Genomic DNA, 19361 nt, shown 5'->3' with positions numbered 1-19361 from the left:
TTTGAAATTAGGTCATCACACTCTGAACTAACTTTATACTACAAAGTTCGTGCAAAAAACTTAAGCAACTTAAAGAGACTTGCCATTTTTCCGCGATGCCTTCTGCACTGGAGGTGGCAGAGAGGTTTGTGCTCTTGCTAGCTCAGGGTTGGCAGCTTTAGTTCCGTGATTGGCTTTCACTTTATCAGCCCAACTTACACCAGAAGGAGCCAGGCGTGTCGCAGAAATTGTCACTGCAGGGTTCCTAAATGAAAGTTATAGCTCTTTTTAGTGTCTAATCAAAAACCATAACAGTTCATGAGAAAACTTTTTCAGGACACTCTCTCCTTAATCTTGGCGTTCAATGATTTGGACTGAGAGCTACTTCCAAAAAACTGGAACCTACTATAACAAGAACAGCTTATCATAGCAAATCTTCACTGCCTGCCCTTCTCTTTCCACAGTTTTAGAAAATGATATTTGTAGTTCTTGAATGTTAAAGCCTCAGCAGATTTCTCATCAGCAAAAACCCTATAAATTCAACTCATTAAAAAAATAAACCTAACCACAGAAACAAGGATGCAGCATTGAATCAGCAGGTGGGGTGCAGGTTGGGTTTTTTTTGTTTCCATTAAGTACTACCTTAATTACACCCTCCCAGTCACAGAAAGTCAGAAAATAGAAAATAATGCTGCAGCTGGAGAAAAATCTTCAAGTGAGATTCCTTATATTTAGTAGTCAATGAATTAGCAAGAAGCTAAATCCTCAGATTAAAATTTTAAAATGTCTAATGACTGGAGAAACATGCGACACCGCAGTGATGGACTTACAGTTCCCATAGGAAACATTCTCTGATATCAAATTTTAAAATCATAGAAATAAGCATATGGTGAGTATTCACAGCCAAATATAACAGCTCTCTTGCTGCATCTTCTTGGGTTCAGCCTAATTCCTCAATAACGTGTATGTGCTACCACTACTAATATAAGGAGTCTAACGAAGCATATGGGCAGGAAGTTCAAAAGGTGCAGGTTGAATTGTAAATGTAGATCACACAGATCCATAACGTACTCTGTTCCAAGGTCACGTATATAAAGGAATAGATCTATTTTCTACTACCCAGACAGCAAAAATAAATTTTAAATCTGGAATACCAACAGCCCAAATTTTGAATTTCTGGATGGAGAGAACCATACTGGTTTTTTTTAAATTATATTGTTTTGCTTTTTGTAAAAAGTTGCCATTTTCTGCACAAGGCTTGGAGTAAAAACCTATATAGTTTTATTTAAGTGAATACAAGCCGAATTTTTTAAATTGGAAAATGGTAACATTCAACAAGCGCCCTATTCTCAAGAGTAGTTTTATCTACAATCATACAACTGATTTCTCTTCCAAGTTTTACAACACTGATTAAAACAGCCCAACAAATGCAGCTGCCTCTTTAGCCAAAGCAAATCAAGGAAAAAGAAAGTAAGATCTTGCAAGTTTCAAACAAATGCGATTGTTTTGCTTTTTGTAAAAAGTTGCCATTTTCTGCACAAGGCTTGGAGCAAAAACCTATATAGTTTTATTTAAGTGAATACAAGCCGAATTTTTTAAATTGGAAAATGGTAACTTTCAAGAAGTGCCCTATTCTCAAGAGTAGTTTTATCTACAATCATACAACTGATTTCTCTTCCAAGTTTTACAACACTGATTAAAACAGCCCAACAAATGCAGCTGCCTCTTTAGCCAAAGCAAATCAAGGAAAAAGAAATTACGATCTTGCAAGTTTCAAACAAATGCGGAGAAAGTCCCCATATAACTAAACTGTCCGCTCACTTTAAGCCCAGCGAGATGTTAATTTGCCATTATTTCCTATTTTTATCAAGTCAATTAACAAAAAAACCTATCAGGAATAACCATAAATTATAAAAACATGGCTGGTTGGTTTGTTTTTTATAATCCCCATTGACACCATTTCATGGGAGGAAACCAGGAAGAGATGCCAAGCCCATACCCTGTCTCTGATAGTCCATGCAGCCGCATGGGAGGAAACCAGGAAGAGATGCCAAGCCCGTACCCTGTCTCTGACAGTTCCATACAGCCAAGCAAAGAGACTCCCAGAACCGTACAGCACACGTGTACGCTCCAGGTTGCACCTATTTACCCTGTGTTTAATAACCAAAGTTGGACTTTAATCTTCGTGATATTAATTTCTGAAGTCATTTATGCTTTTGGCATCTGAAGCACCACATAATAACAAATTCTACATACTAAGTCTTGAAAAATACTTCTGACGTTTTAAGCTTGGTGTTTGATCATTTCACTTTGTACTCCCAATTCCTTTTCATGAAAAATGAACATAATTTTCAAATTCATTATCTCTGTAAGTGATTTTATTTATCATACACTTCTTGTTAGCACTTCTCCAAATTCTTTTCTTTTTGTGGCAATACTTCTGATTGTTCCTGTTTCCAGTTTCTGTACTTTTCCTACTTTTTCTACATTGCTTTTAGGAAGAGAAGAAGATGACCAAAGGTACAAGTCATTCACTATGAATTTCCAGTGGTACACCATCACCTTCTCTTCCGTCCTCTATTCCTTTCCTACTAATTTCTAGCATTGTCAAACATTTCCACAGAACCAAGTATGTCTAATACTTTATTTTCCTATCCTATTTTCTCAAACACACACAAAATACTGTAGTTCTCCAGCGTTGCCTTGCTTTGATACAGACAAGCAGAGTAAGACAGAAGAAAAAGTCTGCAAGTCTGAAGGATAGAAAATTCATCTTATCAGCTGCTTTAACACACACAGTTGCTAATCATCACTCTGCAATGGTGAATAAAACAGCTCCAGTAACAGCAGCAACATGTAATTACATACAGCAAAAAGGCTTAGCTGAAAGACATCATTACACTGAACAGTTGTTTGTGTTCTAATAAAAATAAGAGCATTGATTTCCACTAGATTCAAATTTTTCATTTGACTCCTTGTGTATATTTTCTCCCCATCATCATGCATCTAAGCACACATCTCTCAAACGTTGTCAGGTATCAATACATACAACTACAAAGAGACTAGCACCCTTGGAGCCATTTTTCCAAACAGACTTTGTGGGTTTTTTGCAAAAATATTTAATATTCAAATTTTAAGAGAGCTCAATACTCAGAGGTACTGACCAAATACTCTAATATTACATCTCTGCCGAGGACATTTGTAACCACTTATGAAACAGTATGGTATGTGCTCTAGGTTCCAACAAACCTGAATGAACAAAAAAACACACCCTGAGAAAGATTTAAATGGGACATGTGCATGCTCTGCAGAACTGAAACAGCACCAGTGCTGCTCTAAACTGGTGCTTATGCACATTTTTGTTGAATTGCTTTCAACCAGTCATTTTCATTTTAGCAAGTAAAAGATCCTTTACTGTACTACACAATATGCTCTATATTTAAACTAGTATTAGTTTTGCTATTCATTAGAATCATAATAATCTCACTTTACGTTCACTCTTTTTGACCTATATTTACTTTTGCACGCTCAGCTGATTATTTGCATTGCAATTTTTAAAATGCCAATTACAGACATTTTGACCTTTTTTTAGTTTTGTAGTGGGAAGAGAGTACTAAACAGATAACATGAAATACACTGATTGTATTCTATCTTCAGGCCTTTGGAATGACCAGTAATTAAATATATAAAGAAGTAAGTAAAAAATTAAGTCCTTGATAGGATTTTCTGTTATAGAAAAAAGCACTGTTCCCATGTGCTTTTCTTTCATGAATGCAAATAATTGCATATATGACTTAGTAAACAGCAAAACAATATATTGATTACTATAGAAAAATAGCATATTCATGAACTCTGCTTCAAATGAATCTTTAGTTTAGCTTTAATAAACTTATGATCTGGTTTCATACCCAAAATTTAAACTTCTTCGAGCATTTGATGTCACACTAATTCTATCTGACGATGGACTCGGAATCACATGGCGTCCCGGAGACATTTTCTTTACTTCCCAGGCTAAGGAAGTAGGTCTGCAAATTCAGGAAAGAAAAGTTTAAAAATAAAATTCACAATTACTATTCCTCTATCACCTTAAAGGAAAAAAGCACCAGCAAATGCTATAAAGTATTAATGAAAACTGCTGAATTTATTCATACATCTTAGTGAATGTTTCTAAGCTAAATCCAAACCATATTAGCCAGACCCATATCAAAACCAATGTATACTCTCAAAACAATGATGCTTATTTTAAATGTCAGTGTGGGACCAATCATGAAACCAAGCAGTTACAAGGAAAGGATCAGGGATAGGACTAGGAATATCCTCTACTTCTAACAACAATAACAATGCACATAAATGGCCACAACCATTTAAGGTACCCCATGTTTTTCTATCCTGTGTAACGGAGCATTCAATACAGTTCAAATGCTGCTTTGGTTAATGTAGGTATCAAATATCTCCAGTGCATTAAAAAAAATTTTAGAACTAACCAAATATATCACCATCCACTCCTATTATTCTACCAACATACCAAACTGCCAGCAACAACATTTACTGAGAAACGTGTATTTGCAAAGGTAACTGAACAGGTTTGATTTAAGTTAACGGCCACTAACATAAAATGTTCTCACCCTAACAGACACAATCTGAGGCAGAAGCCAGGGTAGCACATCCATTATGCACCTCATTGAAGCTGACACTGTTTTCTTTTTTTATTTTAACTCTTGCTCCTGAAGCTATTTGATTACATGAAAATTACAGCTGCCATTTAGGACCCAGTGCTGGTGAAGGCAGATTCAGAAAAACACATAAATTATTTGTTAACTGGTTCCAGCACTACTAGCAGGATTATCAACCTATAATCAACTAATAAAACCACTCTGTCACATTTGGTCTACTTTTTGTCTCTACCCTGGCAGAGGAGTGACTGAACTAGAGATACACTAGAGCATATCAATCCACACATACTACGGTCTCCCATCTTCTACAGGCACAAATTATTCCAGCAAAACCTTACCTCTTCTTTACCTCTCAAAGCTAAAACTTAGGCATTGAGGTACATATGCAACACTAGGCACAAACTTAAACAACGTAATCAGTTTGAACTTTCTGATACTATATTTTCAGACCCTTTACCATTTCCAGCCCAGCTGCTCACTGATAACACTACCAGGGAGAATAAAATCCCCTCTACCTCCTCATACCAATTCCATCCAAAAGGAAAATCTTCCAGATGCCCCAGAGCAAGTATTAAAATAGGTACTAAGTTTACTATGAGACAGTATTTGGATGTAGATTAAAAAAATATAAACATTTAATTACCTGCTTTGAGCATCAGCTTTTTCTAGCTTCTCCTGTAGCTGTATCCAGTCAATCAATGCTTTGAAGTCCCTCACATAGTTATCAAGCATCATCAGGACTTCCTGAAAAAGCAACCATTACATCAACCTTTGTAATTAAAAAACAATCCTCCCCCCGCAATAAAAGAACCGAAAACAAAGTAGAACATTTACTGATCTGTAGTGCTCATAAAAAACAAAACCCTGAAAACAAAAAAGCAAAAGAGAATCCTGGGATCCCTGCACTAGAAAAAATTAGTTCTTACACCTCTGAAGTTCAGCAAACTGTATCCTGACCGAAAACAAAGTAGAACATTTACTGATCTCATAAAAAACAAAACCAAGAAAACCCCTGAAAACAAAAAAGCAAGAGAGAATCCTGGGATCCCTGCACTAGAAGAAATTAGTTCTTTCACCTCTGAAGTTCAGCAAACTGTATCCCATTCCTACAGATTTCCAAGTGTGCAGAACCTTCAAACGATGTCTGCTTGTACCAGTCCAGATTAGTGATAGACATTCTATTGTCACCTGAGATTATCAGCACTATTACACTAATAAAGCAGTTTTTAAACAAAAAGACTCCCATGGTGACACTTTGCGAGGCAAAAACAGAAAGATCACAGCATTACACTTGGTTTACAAAATCATCATCTTTGATGTAAACTTACTGAGAAATAAACAAGATATTTGCAATATGCAAAGTTTACATTGTTGTGTGCTCTGATGAGCACACTTTAACAAGTGAAAAAAGACAATTAATTGCACATTCTTGTCTCTGGAATAATTACATGTCTAGACCTTACAACTCCAATACCCAATACTTCTTTGACTATTACAAACTGATTCATTTTCTACCATTTAAAAAACTACTTTTGAACTACACGGAGTTACCGAAGAATTTACACACTTTTACGGGAATTAATCACTGAAAGCTGTAGTCATGAACACATTTTATGGCTTGAAAGATTTACAAATTATTATAAAATAACACAAGTGTGAGGGATCTTAAGAGCAATCTAGTCCATCCCATAATTCCTGAGTAGGATTAAACAAACACTGTTAGAAATGATGTGGGCATGCTGGAGTTTTATTCAAAATATTGCAAAATCTTGATTAAGTAGTTAGAATCCTGTAAATTACGTGTCGCTCTCTAACAAATAAAATTAATTTCTATAAAAAGACATACAAAATTAACTTGACTTCACACTGTATCAGGAAGAAATTGATAGATAAAATGCCAGTGGGTGAACAGTAGGGAGCTAGAAGACTTGTTCCTGATTAAAATATCCTTAACTTTCAGGAATTATTGACTGTATCTACTGATTCCAAGTCAGGTCAAATGTACAAGCACAGTAACTATAGCAGGTCAGATTACATAGAGAAACAATAAAAAATTAAATGGCAAGTTGGGATCTTGCAGTCTTTATTCAGACAAGACTGCCATTTTTTCCACAGCACAGCAGAGCAAAAGCCCGTAAGATTAAACTCTTAGCTGTGTTCCCTGAGCAAACTGTAGCTATTGCTGTCACTGGTAGGGAAAGAAGCAATTCTTTAAAGCGAGGAAATCACTTATATCCCACATATAAACTTGAAAATCACATATTGAACCTGACAAAACCACACAGTCTACCACAGCCAAGAGACATAAAGCACCTTCTCAGCAGAGCTGATGGTCACCCAAGGAAGCACGTGAATGTGTTTCTATAGGAGATAGTTCGAGGTCATGTCAAACAGAAATAGAAGCTTTCATAACTACTCTTTCAAAGACAAGAAAAATATATACTGTACTCTATGATGACAACATGCTGAAAATAATAAAAATCCATAAATGAAGCTTGAATTCTATGAAAACTTAGATCAGCTTCACATGCCCTGTTTAAAATACATGACATAATTTTATGGTATAAGGAAAAATGCTAATGACAAAGTGTTGCTGTTTTGCAAATTCTCTACTATGTCCAAGTTATTCCTGCTGGTATAAAGAAAAATTTTCAGCTCAAAGCAAAGCATTATTACCTAGAAGTACTTTAGGAACAATTATAAATGAAAATGTATTGGTTCTTAAGTGTATAACTACAAATTTTAACATTAACACTTTTAACACTGGAAAGAGTAAAACACTCTTCTACTACAGTACAGGTAACTAATGCACATTTTCGTAACACCACGGCCCATTCATCATTATTTTAATTGTTCTTTTAATAGAGAAAGGACCTCTAATGTATGCAAAAAGCCTTTCATATAAAATCATAGTGATGATTATTCACTTTGTTTAACACAGATGCAAGTCTGAAACTGAGCTTAAAGTATCCGTTTAACCAGCAGGTATGACAGATCTAGAGCATATGGTGGTTGTTAAAAGGGAAAAGTCACAAGCAAGTCAAACACAAGGGAATCAAACAGAATATCACTGCTGATGTAAAAGTTGCTCTTTGTTTTGAAATACCCCACAAAAAAAGCTAACAAAAATCCTTCTTACAAGGCAGTTGGTTTACAGCACCAAAATAATTCTTCAGTAAAGTCTGCTACAAGAAATGAACAAGTCAAGTATTTTAGCAGTTCTTTTTTCAGTTTCACTAATAAAATTTCAGTTTTCTAATTCAATTCATGTCCATTTAGGTTTGCCCACACTAAGTTGTGCTGACTGTTACTAACAATAAAAGCATGGAAAGCAAAATTTAATTCTGAACCATTTACTTCTCGAGCATGCCACTGAGATATTGCTCACAAAAAAAAAGAATAAATCAGAATACGAGTTACATTTCTGATGTTAGTTGGCACGGGGAAAAAAATACAATAAATGGCTTAACCTATTTTAAGGAATGTTTAGCTACACATTATCAGAAATGATCAGAGCAGAACCATGCAGCTGTAACCCGAGTCATGTTTTACGAACAAGGGAATACAAACAAGACAAGCAGCTGGAGCGGCCCCATATTCACTGATGCACATCTTTCTCCCTAAAGCTATGAGGGCCATTTTGTCAAGCAGGATGAAGCAGAACAAAAGTGGCTCTGAAAGCGCCGTTACAGGCATCCAGATAACTACATATAGATGTACAGCTAAAATTACCAATTAGTTTACCAATTGGCTGCAACGGATTCGATTGGTTTGTAATTAATTCTAGTTACTGGCGCATACAGCAGGACGGTTGGCGCCATCCCTTTGTCCTACTGACACACAATCCTGGCGTGCAGGGCTCTGGGGTCCTGGACATCAATACAGCTCTCCAGCTCACCTCCCGTCCCCAGCGTAGCAGATATACCCTCTGGTGCTGAAGCAGTGGAAACTTGTACCACTTGAGAAGGTGCTGACAAAAAGGAACCTTTATGGGGTAGACTACGGCTGCACGAGAGTCAAAACAATTTTAAATCCCATTATTTTTCAAGGTCATATCCATCCTATACGATTTTTAAAGAGCCAGTTTAAACTAAAAAAGAAAGCAATACTGTTAAAAAACCACACTTGAAGGAAAATCAGTGACATAAAACTAAAACCACTCACAATGCAGCTCCTGTTTCTCTCTCCCCTCTGTTCGATTCTCTGATCAATAGAGTCCTGCACATCAAAAAGCTCTTTTTGTGCTTTTCCTTCTTTTCTCGAGCTCCCAGTCAGTCATTACTTTGGTTTCTATGGATTTATCTTAAAGTTGTACTTCTAGTCTCTTCAACTGGGTGATGATATTAATTACTTTGCAATCAACAAGGATCTCCAATATAGAGAGTAGCTATATCAGAATAATCGTATATTCCTGAATCAGGACAATCTTGACTTGGGTCCTACATAAACTATTACAACCCTTAAAAACAGAAGTTCAATTTTTTTTGAAATCCTGTAACAGCTTTGAAACGTCATCTTCTCCATTTATTCTCCCACTCTCAAATAAGGAGGAAAACAGGGAAGCATGGAAGATTATAAAATTTTAAGGTTACTACAACTCAAAATAGTAGAATGCATGTCAGAGAAATTAACTCAGTCATCACATCTGTACTTCAGCTGATTCTCAAGGCTAGAAACGTGTGCTTTATTTTACAAACTATGCATAATTTATACTGTTTCATTATCTATATCAAATATTTTAAATTAAGTACTTACCAAAATAAACTTCATTTTCTCGTATGGCAGTACATTTTTAGCAGGCAATCTAAGTTCCTTCTCTCTTTCTTTAAATTTATGTTTTTAAGGCTAACTGGGTGTTTCAGTAATTTGACACAAAAATTGCTTTAAAAAAATTCCTTGTAGCCTTTTCCACCCAGTTGAATTACAAACACTTAGAGCCAGCTCTGGGGTTAGGTTAAACCAAGATGACTGCCAAAGCAGTCCTTACAGCTTTGGGAAAGGATGAAAGGAAGCAGCTCCTCTAGCCAAAGGACTCACATTATGCAGAGAGGAGTAAACCAGCATAATTTTCCAGTAACTAAAGTTCTCCCAATTGGTGTGTCTTTTTAAATGCTCTCACACTAGCCTTGCAAAAGCCACTAAGCAGCAAACTCTAAATAGTAAAGCTGCAGAGATGCACGGCCTGTTAGATCCAAGTGTTAAATGCAGTGTATCTGGTGTGTGTTTGTTTCTCACTGGTTCTCCCACACCACAACAGCCATAATCCACCATCAGCCAAGGACGTGCTCCTCAGAAGCTTAACTGTTACCAAAGTAAATTTGCTCCATAAGAACGAATGTTGTGGTCAGGGGGCATATGCAGGGACTTAATCACACAATTTATTTACACAAAAAATGTAAAAATTTATCTATATGATGTGAAGGATGGCGAGGCAGAACAGGATTATCCAGTCTGCCAACTAGAAGAGATGCTTTTCAGTATCTGGCTTTTTAGCATAGATTACCATTCTGAAAGATCTCATCCATTTCCATCTGTGAAACTGAATGCCCAATCATTAGCACGTTTTCCTCTTCTTCACTGTTTATGGATGATGACAACAATGATAATCTAAACGTCCAAAAAGAGGCAGAAGGAATGCTCACAAAAGAGATTTTCACCTGCCACAATACAGCCACAAGGTATTTATTTAGAAAGAGACATAAACAGACCCCAAGTATCTCAGAATTCAAATATCGAAGTTATGTACTTTTTATAACTGATGATAAATGGCACAAATTATCTCTCCCAAAAAGACTTAAGTATCAAACCTGATTCTGTATTTTTCCCTCCCTGGATCCAGGTACTTTTCACATTTGTAAAACTGAAAAGTTTGGGGAAAAAAAAATAATCAAAACTTATACTCCAAATAAATAAAATGGGACAGAGTTGCACTGGCTCTTAGCCGTGGAAGTAGGATCAAGATCCTATTTGGATCAGCTTGACCATTGTACTGAATTATTGCAGATTTCATTTTCAGTGAAGTTAGGAAAATCTTGCTTTTTCTACCTTCAGCTTCAACATGTTTAGACACAGTTCTATTTCCTTGGCTGTCTCAAAAGGCAGTAATCAGCCTGGATGACCATGGGTCCCAGTCTGCAGCTGAGATTGAAATCATTGGAATTAGCATCGCCGGAACCAAAAGCAGCCCTCACAAGGCACTCTCAGCAAGAGATGTGAATGAAGCAAGTAAAACCAGTCAGAATTTGAGAGGCCTTCTGGAAGCTGGCTTCAGTACTAGGGCAGTGCCCTTCAAAGAACTCGGCTGTTGGAAAACAATGGAAGAATATATACTTTTGTTTGGCTATGTTCCTAGAAAACACAGGCTTTGTTGGTGAACACATAGCAGGGATGACCTTAGCCATGCCTTTAAACATGCTATGAAGATTTAACCCGTTGCATTCCTTTGAAGAAAGCTGAAGCAGGAGGATGTGCACACACAACTGTGTGTGTAAGCCCTCTGATACTGTCAGAGGGCAGAAGCGTAGTTCTAGGATAAACCCGAAGACCAGGAAAACTTGGATTTGTTAGAAAAGTGTTCTCTTTCTTTCAGTATCTGGCTTTTTAGCATAGATTACCATTCTGAAAGATCTCATCCATTTCCATCTGTGAAACTGAATGCCCAATCATTAGCACGTTTTCCTCTCCTTCACTGTTTATGGATGATGACAACAAGATCTCATCCATTTCCATCTGTGAAACTGAGTGCCCAATCATTAGCACGTTTTCCTCTTCTTCACTGTTTATGGATGATGACAACAATGATAATCTAAACGTCCAAAAAGAGGCAGAAGGAATGCTCACAAAAGAGATTTTCACCTGCCACAATACAGCCACAAGGTATTTATTTAGAAAGAGACATAAACAGACCCCAAGTATCTCAGAATTCAAATATCGAAGTTATGTACTTTTTATAACTGATGATAAATGGCACAAATTATCTCTCCCAAAAAGACTTAAGTATCAAACCTGATTCTGTATTTTTCCCTCCCTGGATCCAGGTACTTTTCAGCCAAGGACGTGCTCCTCAGAAGCTTAACTGTTACCAAAGTAAATTTGCTCCATAAGAACGAATGTTGTGGTCAGGGGGCATATGCAGGGACTTAATCACACAATTTATTTACACAAAAAATGTAAAAATTTATCTATATGATGTGAAGGATGGCGAGGCAGAACAGGATTATCCAGTCTGCCAACTAGAAGAGATGCTTTTCAGTATCTGGCTTTTTAGCATAGATTACCATTCTGAAAGATCTCATCCATTTCCATCTGTGAAACTGAATGCCCAATCATTAGCACGTTTTCCTCTCCTTCACTGTTTATGGATGATGACAACAATAATCTAAACGTCCAAAAAGAGGCAGAAGAAATGCTCAAAAAAGAGATTTTCACCTGCCACAATACAGCCACAAGGTATTTATTTAGAAAGAGACATAAAGAGACCCCAAGTATCTCAGAATTCAAATATCAAAGGTATGTAATTTTTATAACTGATGATAAATGGCACAAATTATCTCTCCCAAAAAGCCTTAAGTATCAAACCCTGATTCTGTATTTTTCCCTCCCTGGATCCAGGTACTTTTCACATTTGTAAAACTGAAAAGTTTGGGGGAAAAAAACCAATCAAAACTTATACTCCAAATAAGTAAAACGGACAGAGTTGCACTGGCTCTTAGCCGTGGAAGTAGGATCAAGATCCTATTTGGATCGGCTTGACCGTTGTACTGAATTATTGCGGATTTCATTTTCAGTGAAGTTAGGAAAATCTTGCTTTTTCTACCTTCAGCTTCAACGTGTTTAGACACAGTTCTATTTCCTCGGCTGTCTCAAAAGGCAGTAATCAGCCTGGATGACCATGGGTCCCAGTCTGCAGCTGAGATTGAAATCATTGGAATTAGCATCGCCGGAACCAAAAGCAGCCCTCACAAGGCACTCTCAGCAAGAGATGTGAATGAAGCAAGTCCCTCTCTCTCCTTCTGGGAGGCCCTCCATCAACTCAGACTCTCACAGATGCCACCCTGATTGGGAGGCATTAACTAAAGTTGTTTCAGCTGCTTCTCTTGAATAATAACATCATGCAACATGTCAACTCTTTTAAGGGAAGGGCTTTACTTTTGAAAGTATCTTGTGCTGCCTATGAGAATCAAAACAGACCCTCATTTCCCACTTTATAGTAAGAATCAATAAGATTCTCAAGCAGAATAAAACTGTTTTCACTGAACTATACTCAAGGTTAACTGATTTAAGAATGTATCTGTAAGTGTTAGAAACAAGGAGAGAAACTACCCTTGCCAAAACTTTATAGAAATAAATCAATTTCCACCAAATAGGTGGAAAGACAAAAGTTTGTACAGGCATTAAGTAATGCTAAACAGCAACTTTAAAAGAATATTGAACTCCATTTTCACATCATAAATTCCATTTTTTTTGAAAGAAAAAAAACCAAAACCAACGATAAACAGCTGAAGCACTTAATCCCACCCTAGGTGGGAAAAAACCCCAACAATTAAATTTAAAATAGTTTGAGATTCTTCTAGAGTTACTGTAGCCTTAGCTGCTAGATCCAGTTGCTCAAACTCTACCAATAAGAGTTTTATATACGTGTATTGTATGGTGTTTCTTTTTTTCATACACACACATATAAATATAAATATAAATATAAATATAAATATAAATATAAATATACTCAGTTGCTGTAACACCTGAAGACTACAATATAAATATAAATATAAATATAAATATATACTCAGTTGCTGAAACACCTGAAGACTACGCAAGAATAGCAGCAGAAGATGCACTTCTCTGTTGCATTAACCAAAATTCCATTGGCTGGAATTCCAAAACTGGCTGTAGAATCTGCCTTCCTCCATCCACAAATTTTGGGCTCTATTTCCTTTTAACATACAGGAAGAGATTTAAGGCATCACTAGTTCTTCTCTGCCACAGCTCAACACCCAAAACTAGGAAATACTAGGTAATACAACATTCACATAAACATTAGACACACAGAAACTTAACTAATGTATAGAATATCCATACAATTTGCATTTTGAAATGTTGAAGGTTATAGCCAAATCTATTAGACTACATCTAATCTCTATCACTATTGCACAAACTGATTTGTGTACAATGAAATGATGCTTAAACTTGAGAATCCTTTGAAATTCAACCATGTTCATTATATCTTTATATACCAAGCATCAAAGCTGTATCTATATATCTATATACATGATTTGAGAGTTCTCAATTCCAAATCAATAGCAAAATACCAACTTGAGCAGTGCCCAAAGCTGAGAGAAAATATACACAACCACCGATCCTCTTACACACATTTCCACTGTTTGTATCCTTACCACAAGCCTTTCGTCTGCAGTTTCAACCACAACCAGCCACTAGAGCCCTTTCCGATTTGGGAGCATCAAACATTATCTTCAGTGACAACGCAATCAATAAAAGTATACCAACTTGTAAGAATACAAGAGAGTAAAAGGTACAAAATCAAAAAGAAACAGTTTTATACCAGATTAATCCGAAGGTTTTAAATTCTATAAGTTGTCAAATTCTATAAGTTGTCATATTTCATTTTTATCAAAAAGAAACAGTTTTATACCAGATTAATCTGAAGGTTTTAAGTGCTAGAAGTTATCATATTTCATTTTTACATTTTTAATACTATCTTTATTCAACTAAAATGTTTAAATAAAACAGCACACACCCATTTGACCAAGACATAAGTTTGGGAAGGTATCATATAAAAGTTGAAATATGGATTAAGGAAGTTTTTGATAACGTGGATTTATCTTAATAAAAAGGATTTTTCAAAGTCCCGCTTAAAAAAAAAAAAAGAAAAAAACAACAAAGGAAAACTTAACAGTTTAACCACTTTGGATCCTTATTTAGTGTTGTTTCAACATATGTCCAACAGTAAAAATAAAGACGGTACTTCATGAAAAGATCTAACAGGATATTCTGTCAAATGAGTTCACAGAAAAATGTGGCAATACGGAATCCTTATTTCTCAAAACCATCTCAGTTTTTCAGGTATGGCAAAAATATATTAATCCATTTTCAACTAAGCTGATGTGTCTTGTTGGCATCTCTTGTAACACTTTAATCCACCAGATACTTTTCTATATATTACAAAAAGTTTGCAAAAAAAAAGCATAAAAATGAAGCTAATCTATTCTCATTTTCAGAATGAGCTTTAGTAAAAGTTTATTATAAATGGGATTTTAATCTTAAAATTAAAATATTCAGAAGACAAGCACCGCCATACATAAAAAAGGAAAGAGTTTAAGAACTAGCTGAACTCCTCCTGCCCAAAGAAAAGAAAACCAACCAAACAAAAAATATAACACAACAAACCATCAAGCAAAAAAAAAAAAGCCTAAAGCGGTTCGGCAAACTATGGATCTAGTGGAGCATGTTTTCCCATGGTCTCCTTATGGGTTTCTCTGGTGCTATAAATGACATAGTGACATGCACTTCAATTAATTTTTATTAAAAAAAATAATAAAAACCACCAAACAAACAAAAACCAATACACACATAATCCCTCTCCCTCAGTTGGTGAACTCATGTTCTTTTTTTCTCTCTCTGAATTCCCCGGTGCCTAATAAAAGATTGAGTGGCAGGTTTTTCTGCAATGTGAACCTTAACAGGGTGTCTTCTTCCAGGCCAGTCACTTACCCCTCATGAAATGTATAAAGACTAAAATAATTTAAATTGGTCTAACGATATTAAAAGTTATGGCAGTGATGACAGAAAATCATGAATATACAAGGACAGACAAGACACACCGCATTCAACCTGGCCTCTTAAGCCCAAAAGTTTACAAAAAGGATTATACATATCCATATTATTTTCCTGCCAATGAAGCTCAACATACTTTGCTGTGCCACATCTGCATTATTAGTATGCTGCTGCTGGTAGCAGAGATGGGGAGATACCTCATTAGACCACACAGAATTCATAACCATAGGCATAAAATCACTTTGCACCCTCCCAATCCTGCACAACAGGCAGAACCTTGCTACAGCCATCTGTACTGCAACAGCAGAAACCCAAGCTGGCACAAAACAGGGAATCTAAATTCTGCTCACTGCTTTCGTATTTCATATTTTCAGCTGGCAAGAAAAGGCATGCCCAGAGATCTTGCAAGATTTGGCCAGGCAGGATTAGGACAGTCAATACAAAGCATGAAACTTGGTGCTTTGGAGTAACATGGTAGCAACGTATAGAGAACTAACAAAGCCAAGGCAATAAAACAATGAAGTATTTTAGATAAGCAAATTATGATTATTTACCTGAACTGAGTCACAGAGGGACAAACTGTAACGATCAAACTCAAGACTGAGTTAAGCTATTTTTAATGCAGGACATAGGCCTTCTACTAAGCTACATGAGTTCTTGAAACAGTATCACATGAGTGCTTTTCAAATACCATTTGCCAACTGAACTCTGAGTCTAGACCATGATTTTTAACTTATGAACTCCTAAAAGGTTAAGTTACTACAGTAAACACTTCCTATATATTCCATAATATGAAAGGTGCACTTAGACAAGCTATTTCAGTTGATTGAGGACAGCAATAACTATCTTTTCAGGATCAGAGTTGAGGAAGACAGTTTCCACAAGGATCTGTTGTTCATTATCACTAATAATCCATCCAAAATTAAAACGCACCTCCATGGTAATGATGAGTTTAATCTATCCCTAGTTGAAGCCTGTGTGTGTAGTACCAGAAATGTTGTATGTCTATTTCTTGGGAGTTATGTATAGCACTCCGAATGACAGCAGCTAAGGCACCCTGCTGTAAGCAATCACCTAGAGCACAGTAACAGCTTCATCTCTGGTAGCAACTGAACTGCATCTGTCAACAATAACCACCCCAAAATAAATGAAAACCAACAGAACTGATAGAAGTGGAACAGTAGTAGTAAAAGTAATTTGCAAGACGCAACGGCTCTATACTTCATAGTTTAATTAACAAAAACTTTAGTAATTTATCACAAGTAATAGTCATCATTTACCAGTAGCGTTTAAAAGAAAATCTCACAAGCAAACAAAGACAAATACACAAACGTGTATTCCAGCTACTCAGGTAAGGTACTTTTTTGTGCTGAGAAGAAATGACCTTTTAAAAAAGGTAAAAGCAACATGAACGTTACATAAGTTTTACAACACATGACATTGCCTTCCCTGTTTATTCTTTTTTGGTTTTTTCCACCCCTGTTTTGCAAACAAGTAATCTGATACGCACAGATACATACATCACTGTCAAGTGGCTACTAAAATGAAGCCTTTTCACTCAGGCTATGTAATATCTCCATCCGAGAACAGATCAAGTAGCATGATTAAAATGCTGAATGATATCTAACCCCCCAAAATATGTGATAATGATACAAATACGCTTCTGTTCTTCCAGTCGCAAAAGTTTAAAATGGTAATCTAATTACAATGCAAGGCTGACTGATTTTCTTAAACCCCAAAATTCTCCAGAGAAGTTTCCTGAGCAGGAAGACAGTTCAGTAAGAAAACATTAAATTGTGTTAGACCAACCAGCGATTTGGAAGCCTCTAGCTACTGTTCGGTTTTCAAACCTGCTTCCAATGAAATGTATTTGTACGCTAATCTCAAAGTCAATTTGGCCGTGTCTGATTACAGCAGAGAACTAGATGCATATGATAAGAAAAAAGTTTACTTAAATTGATATACGTAATTTTTTACAGTGATTAGGTAATCATTCCCAGAATGTGTTGAGTTTTCAGCCATGTTTAATATGAAAACAGAAGCCATATCTTTTAACATTGCTTTTATAATGTATTCTTCTGGCTTCTCTTAATGCTTGCACTAAATTCCATTTCTAGAGAACGAGTAATTTTTACCAAATGACAATGGTCTTTCTACAGATCTACCAGAAAAGCATCATTAAACAAATGCACAAGCTATTACAAACACAGGTTATTTGAAATTAAGAAGCACACTTTACAGCGACATCCCACCAGACATTATTTGTGCTCGCCCATGAAGCGCTTACTTAACACCAGAGAGAATTAAAAGAGTGATAACTATCACTGCAAAGAGGGAGCAATGTATAATTCAGCCACTTCACAGGAAACAAACGAATGTGAAAAAAGCTGAACCACAACAGTGCCACCTACAGCAAAGAACATTACAGGGGGAAAAAAAAAATTAAAAAAAAAAAATAAAAAAAATCGGTGTTCAGTCAGAAAATTGAAAAATAAGAACTCAATAAGCAAAATCTGATTTCATAAAAAATCTGAGATCTAGTAACATTATGTACATCACTACATGTTTTAAACACTCCAAAAATTACTCGCTGCCTAAAATGAAAGAATCTAAATAAATATGCCATCGATTTTCCTATTTAAAAGGCTTCACTAAACACAAATAATAAAAAAAAAAACCACATTTCTGAAGCTCTAATTCCTCACTTGGCTTTTTTGTAAAGTATAAAAAAAAAGCACAGTAAGAGCCATGTGACAAAAGGCAAAGAAGAGCTGAAGACTTACCTTGCATTCTACTACACTCTGATCCGATTCACATGTAACATAGATTTCATCAACTGCCCGTCTGAGATTGTCAAAAAGAAACGCCCAGTATCGAGCCCGCAGATCAACTTTTCGAGGCTGCCTTGTTTTTGTTGGGCTTTTGTCAAAGTTTTTATCTCCAGCTGCTGCTGCTGTTAATTTACAGTCTATAGTAGTGTTCTGAAAAAAACGAGATACAAAGGAAAAGGAAAACAACAAACAGAAGCATGGTAAGGGGTTAAGGTTCTGTGCAACACACATTTTTTTCAACATATTCAAACATTTGTAAACAAGAAATTTTTCACCGAAGACAACATCATCCCTCTCACTTGAGCTTTTTAAAACTCACTTTCTTATCTTAAATATAGGCAGCAGCTCTGTAGAACTAGATTCTGTTCCGTTGACATTTATAACCCAACATTCACATTGGGTTATACAAGATATTCTGCCTCTTAGCACACTGGAAAGCGACATTTTCTAATTACATATCCTGTACTCCTTATTCTGACAAGTATGTGCATCCAGAGATGAAAATAACATTATACTAATAATCACGCAGTCAATATTCCATCACAGTTAAATTCTATTACCAAGACATTACATAGGACTTTATCATCTTTAGAGCCTCATTCTACTATATGAGCATTAATGTCAGAGAAATGCTGATGTGGGCAGCCCTTTGATGGCTATGTTATGGTTCCACTGCAGAGGAGATGCCAGCAAGCACTGGATGAGCTACAGAAGGAAGCTTTCACACCGTAGAAGACTACTTGTTCTAAGATTTCCACTCGCCATACTGTTGACATTGCAAGCTCAATTCAACCCAATGTAAGGGCTGTGCCAATGAATCAAGTTGTTCCTACTCACACCAAGTCTGAAAGTGTCCTTGTGCTGTTTTAAGTTGGAATGTAACAGCTTTAACTCCAACAAATCTGTTTTGACGTTGAGTGTTAATATGCAGGCTAACTGATGCAGTTCTGCTTTGCTGCACAGATGCAGAGGACTGCCAACATGCTCATCGTGACGGGAGCAGAGGGAGAACATCCAACTGTCTTCACAGTGGCTGGCACAGACAGGAATCACTACGTACCTACTTGGATGTACTGCTGTGTCACCTCAG

At 36.3% G+C, this 19361-nt stretch overlaps 1 protein-coding gene across 1 annotated transcript in view; it reads right to left on the bottom strand.

The window, feature by feature from the left end:
* SCAPER (S-phase cyclin A-associated protein in the ER) overlaps window positions 1–19361 on the bottom strand; it is a 183964-nt gene that overhangs the window by 149005 nt on the left and 15598 nt on the right. The window contains exons 5-8 of the mRNA XM_014944728.1: window positions 18224–18421; window positions 5296–5396; window positions 3888–4004; window positions 84–244 (exon numbers count right to left, since the gene is read on the bottom strand). Of these exons, the coding sequence (XP_014800214.1) occupies window positions 84–244; window positions 3888–4004; window positions 5296–5396; window positions 18224–18421 (577 nt within the window). The remainder of the gene's footprint in view (window positions 1–83; window positions 245–3887; window positions 4005–5295; window positions 5397–18223; window positions 18422–19361) is intronic.

Source organism: Calidris pugnax, unplaced genomic scaffold (genome assembly GCF_001431845.1).
Source record: "Calidris pugnax isolate Ruff unplaced genomic scaffold, ASM143184v1 scaffold70, whole genome shotgun sequence".
NCBI classification, from domain to species: domain Eukaryota; kingdom Metazoa; phylum Chordata; class Aves; order Charadriiformes; family Scolopacidae; genus Calidris; species Calidris pugnax.
The sequence above is the reverse complement of the archived record's forward strand: the minus strand, read 5'-3'. Positions and strand labels throughout refer to the sequence as shown.